Source organism: Corylus avellana, chromosome ca2, assembly GCF_901000735.1.
Source record: "Corylus avellana chromosome ca2, CavTom2PMs-1.0".
NCBI classification, from domain to species: Eukaryota; Viridiplantae; Streptophyta; class Magnoliopsida; order Fagales; family Betulaceae; genus Corylus; species Corylus avellana.
The window spans coordinates 20135602-20143835 of NC_081542.1; the positions used below are offsets into that span (position 1 = coordinate 20135602).

Here is an 8234-nt window from a genome sequence, read left to right on the forward strand (position 1 = left end):
AAAGGTTAACAGGGAGAAAGGACTCAGAAAGGTCAACTGTAAGAGGATACACAGGGGGTTCAAGAGAGAGCAGGGTGTACATCACGACAGCAAAGAGATCACAACTCTTATGGCGCTGATACCAAACAGGTGTACATCATGGACATTATTCAATTCATACTTGATATGCAGTTTGTTTCCACTAGCAGAATTCAATTGCTCAGTGGATTTTTCAAAGTATTTGCTGGGAATAAGTCCTTCTTGAATACAATTTAAATCAGCACCAGAATCAATCAATGTTATAACATCAAGGGTAAAATCAGGGGAAACAATGATATGCATTTTAGAATACCATTTAGAAGGAATAACTTTGTCAATTAAATGAACAATCTTAACATCATTAGAAACCGTTTGTGGTATTCTTTTGACCCTTTTCAAATCAACAATTTCTTTCTTGATACTACTGATCTCATATTGCAAATCTGATTTGGTCGAAACAGAGTAAGTACCAAATTGCAATTTAAAGAGAGTAGGTTTTGGATAAAAATCCTTTGTCTGATTGAAAGATCTGGACCCGTCGAAGATCCTTTGGAGTTTTGGCTCCATTTCAATCTTGCCAAAGTTTTGTTCAAGAATTTTAATATCAGAATCAGTAGAATCATGGGAAGAATCAGAATCAGAAGATGAAAAAGCTTTTTTGGACAAAGCAAAATTCTGTCAAGAAGTAATGGCTTGAGTCGTCTTTAACTCAGTCAATTCAGAAAGCAATTTGTTTACTTTCTCAAAGTTCTTTTGAGAAGTGGTTTTCAAACCAGAAGATTTCTTCAAATCTGGAAAAGAAATCAAAGGTTTTTTTATTTTAGAAGGAACCTTTAAATCAGAAGAAGGAGAGGAAATTTTCTCTTCAATCCGATCTAATTGTTGTCCAATGATATGGAGAGATTGAGCAACAAAATTATTTTGTTCGATAATTTTCCTATCGTTATTAATAGGATCACTATCAGGGATTTTGAAAGGAGAACATTTATATATATATATATATATATATATATATATATACATTACCTACACTTGTGCTTTATATTTCTTTTTGTCCACACTTGTCTTAATTGATTTTGTGGCTATCCTCTCTTCATGACTCTTCTTGTTTGTTCCACATCGAAAACAAACCAACTTATTCCACCTTCATTCCTCTATAATGCATGCCCCTTACTAGAAGCCAACCTCACTAAAACGAAGGAAGCTTGGCTTAGACCTAGCCTGGCGTGCCGTAGGTGCACAAGCCGGCTTGAAGCAGCGGGTTCAATGTAAATTTTATTTTTGGGCCGGCTAAAATGGTCCCCAAAAAAGCTCAATTTTTAAAATTGGCCCACACTTGTCTTAATTGATTTTGTGGCTATCCTCTCTTCATGACTCTTCTTGTTTGTTCCACATCGAAAACAAACCAACTTATTCCACCTTCATTCCTCTATAATGCATGCCCCTTACTAGAAGCCAACCTCACTAAAACGAAGGAAGCTTGGCTTAGACCTAGCCTGGCGTGCCGTAGGTGCACAAGCCGGCTTGAAGCAGCGGGTTCAATGTAAATTTTATTTTTGGGCCGGCTAAAATGGTCCCCAAAAAAGCTCAATTTTTAAAATTGGCCCAAAAGGCTCAACTTATAAAAAAAGCAGTTAGCAATTGTGGTTATTTATTTAATAACCGCTAACTAGCGGTTAAGCGGTTTAAGATTTAGCGGTTAGCGGAGGTGGTTAGTAAATTTTAGTAAAGTTAATTAATTTTACTAATCACTTAAGTGGTTAGGGTTTTAGCAAATAATAACTAACAGTAACTGCCTTTTCACTTCTAGTGGAAACACCGAGCCAATCTAAAACTAACAAACTTGAAATTTTCTTTTCTTCATCTTCTTGTGTGTATGCATGCGTGTTTGTAATTCTTGTTTCGTTTATTATTTTTATTATTAAATTTTGGGTCCTTTCTTGGCCTAGAGAAGCTGCTAATTAAGAGAAACATTTTGGTCCATTTCGAAATGGAAAGGACAACATATATGGAAAAAACAAATTCATGACACTTTTTCCAAACAAGATATTCAGAAACGGTCATATCTTTATAGAGAAAAGGGCTATATATATCAAATCACACAATCTCGACAAATCAATAAGTACATACAGGGTCTGTTTGTTAAAAGATTTTGGAATTTTAGTAGTTTTACATTGTAACAAAAATTGATTGCTAAATAAAAGATGCTCTCCTATCCAAGTGTGTAGGAAATGATGGAAAGGAAGAGGATAATTTTTGATTGATAGATTGTCCAGAAGAAGCCTTTTGAGGATGACTCCTTGATCGAAATGTCTCACTCCTTGCTAGTGTCATCTTTGCCATTTGTCTTCTTTTATGAGGCATGTTGATAGCACATTCTTCCATTTTTTTATTTTTTATTTTTTTTGTTTCTTTGGAAATATAATGAGAATATGAGATAGAAAATAAATTAATTATACATAATCAATCTGATTTTAAAAAAAAAAAAAAAACTGAAAAGAATAATGATAATGAGAAAGAGATATTTGCTAAGGGCATGATGATAACAAGTAGTATTATGCAGAAGATTAGAGGTGTGGGACAATGCTTATTATTTTAATTCTTGCCCTTATTGAGCTTCAGAACCTGTTGAGGAATCAGAGGAAAGGGAGTTTCAATTCGATGCTTAACCTTGCAGGGGCCTTTGGCTACAAAGTCGTCATGCCTACTGCATTTCACATTTTGTGTTTACTAATATAATATAGTGTGAATGCATAACTGATGCAATCTGACTTGGTGGGTTGTAGCGAATAACAACAATAAAGCAGCAGATAGGTAATTCTAAATCTTGAGTCTATCAATGATCTAAAAATTCTTCTTGAAAGGCTAGATACTCTCTAGGTTTTGAAGGAAAAAGAGGAATAAACTCAACTATGAGTAATTCTCATTAATAAAAATCAATAATCAACATAAACTCCCCTTTCTTTGAAGGCTATAAGCATATATTTATAGTCCAAAATCCTAAACCTAATAAAATATAATATAAATAACCCCAAAACCCTAAACCTAATAAAATAATGCAATAAAGACTCTCTAAACCCTAACCCTAATAAAATAATAACATAAAGTCGGCTAGAAAATAAAACAAACTGACGGCACCCATTCGGACGGGACATATGGCCGTCCGAACGGCCACAACACTTAAACGACAAAAACATGAATAACATATGGGTTCGGAATATACTTTGATCTACATCAATTACATGCACTAATATCTTAAGATTAACTAATTAGACATAATTGTTTTAAAAAAAAAAACTAATTTGACATAAAACTCAAATAAAGTCGGAAAACTAGTTGTAAGTGTTAATGTATTTGTACTGCATTTTCAGTTTGGGTTTTGTTGTTGGCGTGCCCGCCCCTATGTGGTTATTTGATCTCTTTCTCTTATTTGGACAGGGGCAAAAAAAAAAAAAAAAAAAAAAAGGTGTTTCAGAGTGTTTAAAAAGTCCACATTCAATCGGGGGAATTCCAAAAGTTCAGATCCGGCAAATTTGGAAATGCCAGCCTCTTCTCGGTTGTTATGGGGATACACAAATTTTTTTGGTGGGTTTTGTTTGAAACAGAGGTGTATCAAAGAATCAAGTGGCCACGGTATGGATTTTTCTTCTTTTTTTTTTTTTTTTTGATAATTTTGCATGGGTTCTTGATAATATTTTTGGTGGGTTTTCTTTTTTTGGTTAGTTTGCTTTTGTGTGCTTCAGTTTTGGAATATGTGCTTAGCAGAGATTTGGTGTGGTTCTTCGATTGATTCCAAAAAAAAAAAATTGATTTTTTTATTGTTGTGTTTATGTTTATGTTTTGTATGGATTAATAAAAATGAGAACTCTAAATATAATAATAATATTAAAATAAATATTATTTAAATAATATTTAAATATTAAAAAAAAATAAGGCCCCATTTAAAAATTTCGCCTAAGGCTCTAGAAAACATTGAGCCGGCAAGTGCAAAGTGTTTGACAAGGTATGGACAACTAGACAATCCCATAAAATATGAGATTGTCAATTACTTGAGTATTGAACAAGTATACTGACTTCTTAAGGGAATTGCATTGAGTGAGGATCTCCTTCAATATTTGCCTTTTTGGCACAACCGTCGTCTGCACATCTTTCCTACTCTACTGCTGGAGCGCCATATATATATGTTGTTGGACTGAATATTGCACAATCTCCACTTGTTGCTTTGAGTGTTATTTCAGGATCATGAGTAACTAAATTTATGCCAATAGATTTGCCAACTGCATATGGTTCTATATGGACTATATCAACTTCCTTAACAATTTGTTCACAATTAGCATTTGATAGTGGGTTCTTAATTTGAAAATTTATTAATTAACTATTATATTGCAAGCGTCAAAATGTCAATGCCTTTTCTTTTTTTTTTCTTTTTTTTTCTTTTTTTTTTTTTTTACTGTTTTGTGTAGAAAATTTTAAAAATAATGATATTATAAAACCTTGTGAGAAATGGGAAAAACTACAAACGCCAAAAAAAACTAATAAGAGAGTCCGGAAGAATGGGCACGACTATACGAGTGAATCAGCTGCTAAATCGAAGTCTTACAATTTGACTACAATTGTGGATTTAGTAGTCAAATTACTAAATGGCAGTTTGACTACAATCAAAGCAATTGTGGATTCACAATCAAGAAAAAGACAAAGCGAAAATGTATAAACCACAGGATCGTAAGTCTTGATGGAAATAGTTAAAGACGAACCATCAAATCCAAATTAAGTCTTCGTTTGCTCAATTCTTTCCTTGGCCTTCCTTGTTCAACATCCCATGAACCTTCGACAATTTTCCATCCTTTCGATTGACTTGTATTTCATATTTTATGCTCATTAATTCCCCAAACAACATCTTCTGCTAGAAAAGTTTACGTTTATTTGGCCGAAAAAGAAATCTAGACTTGTATGTTGAGAGGAATGTATCGACCCAAAGTGTATGATGTAGCACAACAAAAGAAGTAAGTGGGATAGTAACCGAAGTGATTACAACAACTGGAACCCATGCCCTTGCTTTGCTATACACCAAAAAACAAGTTGCACTGAAGGCTACCATCATGCCCGCCATGGAGATGAAGAGTGTGGCAAGTCCAAACACCAACTTTGAGGGTAATGATTTGAAGAAATCCTCTTCTGTGTAACGTGACGTGAGAATTGACAAAAAAATTACTATTGAAGTCGAAGAGGAACACAGTGCTATTGCATCTGATATGAAGAATATTGTAAGCCAATTACTTCTCAATAAAATAGGAGTGCCTGTTTCTTGATTGTTGCCACCTGGTACAGTAAAAGCTGCAGCAAAAATCACAGTAGCAATCAATGTCGCTACGAGCATGCAATAGTTTGATGTGTCCTTCATCCACTTTTCACCATCTTTCTGCAAACCTGTATGTCTCTTTATAAATATCTCCCTAGGTGTTTCACCCGCAAAATTCTTCATGTTCACATATGACAGTGGCACGATCTTTTCTATCTCCTACAGTTAGAACAAGTATAAATTGACACAAAATTATTGAACCATTATATACACAACTAGAAAAAAAAATATTAAATAACGTTATCACTCACCTTAAACCATAACAACTCTCGTTGCATTTGAAGAGCTGCTCCTGATACAATATTTAGTCGATCTAAAGGAGCCAATTGTCCAGCTAAATGTAGCATGTTCTCATTTCTTTCGAAAGTTTTACATGATGCAAGGTAATTCTTGTTACTACCTAGCTCATATATTAGATTGAACACACTCTCTTGCCTATATAAAATAGCAATGTGAAATAAACTCATGTTATTTTCGTTTACCTGCCATATTAGGTCAGGATAAGAGCGTATAAGTATAATTAGATATTCAACATTTCCAACTTTTGTAGCTTCTAAAATTAAATCCATGACCATGTTTGGTGAGAACTGGTTGTCAGGAACTCCAACCATTAACCAAAGGCGCTCTACTAATTGATGGGCTAATGTCTTCATCAAACCTTTGTTAGAGATCCCTTTGAACCCTGTCGTTTAGAAAAGAATCTATTGAGAAATCAGAGATGGTTTGATAATAAGGAAATATTAAATCGATATAATTATTTTACCAATATCCATAATAAGAAATGATATTGTAAGTTTTATAAAATAAAAATGCAAAGAGACGTCTAAAGCATTAAAACACTGCTTTTATGTTCTTGTGTGTGTATAAAAGAAACCCTTACAATAGATTGAGATATTTCAATTAGAAAATAACTTTTCTCATAGAACTTTGGATAGTTTAGAAGTAGTGTTGGATGGATTTTCCAGCAAGGCACACTTCAAGGGCAGCAAATTAAACAAAGCAAACACAAAGAAATAAGGAAGGAGGACTGCTGCAGAAATTCTACAGAAAACGTGCACAAAGCAGGGGAAAAACAGGGGAATAAAAAAACAGGGGAGAGAAAGAGGTTTTTTTTTTTTTTTTTTTTTTTTTTCTGAAATGAGCTCATGGCTCTTCCTTCTACTGCATCCAGTTTTTTCTTCTTTTTTACCTTTCTGATTTCCAGAAACTTACATACAAAAACAAAGACAAACTTTTACAAGACAAGATTCTAGAACCATACGTTGATACACAAGAATCACACACTTTCACCTACCACTTAACTAAAGTTTGACAAAACATAACTAAGGTAAAAGAGTTGACAAGTCAAAAGCACACTTATTTGTTAAAGATTTTATAAAATCAAATAAGAGCATTTTTGTAAAATTGTCATCAAGGTGTGAATAATGTAATAAAAGAACTACTTAGGAAATGTCGAATATATCTCTGCAATGAAAGAAATTTGAGTTGGAGGCAAACAAACAGGAATTTAAGCGACTTTTCCAGAATGATAGTTGACTTTCTCTGCAAATTGCAAAAGGTTTCCTAGCCAACATTTCCAAAGCTTTCCACCCACATGCATTGTCTATAGTTGATATTTCTGGATCCATTGCTAGAATCTTCAACGCTATATCTGTCCATCAAAATGGCACATTGATTTGATCATTGTCAAAAGGGTTGGCTAGGAAATGCTTAATTATAACATTAAACAAAAGTCATAGTCATGAGATGTAGGGGGGCTTACCATACATATCATTGTAAATAGTATCAAGAAGGAGCCGAATGCGATCATTAGAAGTCAAATGTTCAAAAGGAGTCACAGAGAATAAATACGAGACCATATTTGTATTTCCTTGACAAGCTGCAATGTGGAGTGGTATGTTTTGCTCATAATCATGGATCAATAAGGGTTTATTGTTGATTTTCACCAGCTGCTCAGCAATTTCGACAATTCCTGATTGAGCAGCATAGTGAAGCGCCGTAGCTCCTTTGATGTTTCTTATTTCCATGTCCTTTCGAGTCATCCATTTCAACAATTCTTTCGTAAAACTTGTGCGTTGTGCAACCACCGCATTGTTGAGTGCTGTCCCTTGCTGTTTCGTTATGGGAGCTCGAGCACAGTCTGGGTATTTCTCAAGAAAAGCCTTAGCAGCCGGCCAATCACCTTTTACTGCGGCGTGAAGGAGGGGACCACCCAAGGTACGGTATTCCTCTAACGTTCTTTCCCCTGGAATTTTTGTTTTTTGTTGAAAAAAAAGAAAAGAAAAAAAGACCAAACCAAACCAAACGTATGAATTATAATTAGTTCTTCCACTTGGATGCATGCTAAGATGTTGGAAGAACTAATTTATCTCATGACCTTATGTGTTTGAAATTGTTGTTTTGTTTCATTAATATGATATTAAATCATGTCTATGTGAGTGCATATGACGAGAGAGAAAGAGAGATGGAGCACTTACTCCTATTACTACTGCTTGGCTCCTCTGACACTATCTGCTCCAGTTCTTCTAGAGGCTTGTTGAAAGTACCTTCTTCCATTTTTTTTCTTGTTTCTTCGGAAATAAAATGAGAAAGAAAATAAATTAATTAATACATAATCAATCTGATAATATGAATATGTATAGAATTCCTAATTAGGTGAGTAGATCATAAAGCAAATGGGTTATAATTGGGTATTGATTAATTAAATCAGAGAGATACTTTCAACAACAAAAACATGTAAATTTATAGCGAAAATTGACACATGAACATCTTCATATATGTTTTATTGATTGAGATATTTGCAGGAAAATCACACTCCACTAATTAAGCTTGGTTTTTAATGAACTTTTCTTCTAGC

At 33.9% G+C, this 8234-nt stretch overlaps 1 protein-coding gene across 1 annotated transcript; it reads right to left on the bottom strand.

Moving 5' to 3' along the window:
- Positions 1-4569: 4569 nt before the first annotated feature.
- Positions 4570-7941, bottom strand: LOC132171871 (ankyrin repeat-containing protein ITN1-like). The gene is made up of 5 exons (XM_059583282.1): positions 7855-7941; positions 7140-7622; positions 6879-7028; positions 5629-6059; positions 4570-5536 (listed from the first exon to the last, which is right to left on the bottom strand). The coding sequence occupies exons 1-5, from the start codon at positions 7931-7933 to the stop codon at positions 4922-4924; spliced, it is 1758 nt and encodes a 585-aa protein (XP_059439265.1). The 5' UTR covers positions 7934-7941; the 3' UTR covers positions 4570-4921.
- Between the last annotated feature and the right edge of the window lie 293 nt (positions 7942-8234).

Excerpts from the sequence above, each read along its gene's own strand:
- LOC132171871 (XM_059583282.1), bottom strand. The coding sequence starts at position 7,933 with ATGGAAGAAGGTACTTTCAACAAGCCTCTAGAAGAACTGGAGCAGATA. Across the intron at positions 7,623-7,854 it reads GCCAAGCAGTAGTAATAGGA|GGGAAAGAACGTTAGAGGAA; the intron begins GTAAGTGCTCCA and ends CAAAAATTCCAG. Across the intron at positions 6,060-6,878 it reads GAAAAGTCGCTTAAATTCCT|GGTTCAAAGGGATCTCTAAC; the intron begins GTTTGTTTGCCT and ends TCTAAACGACAG.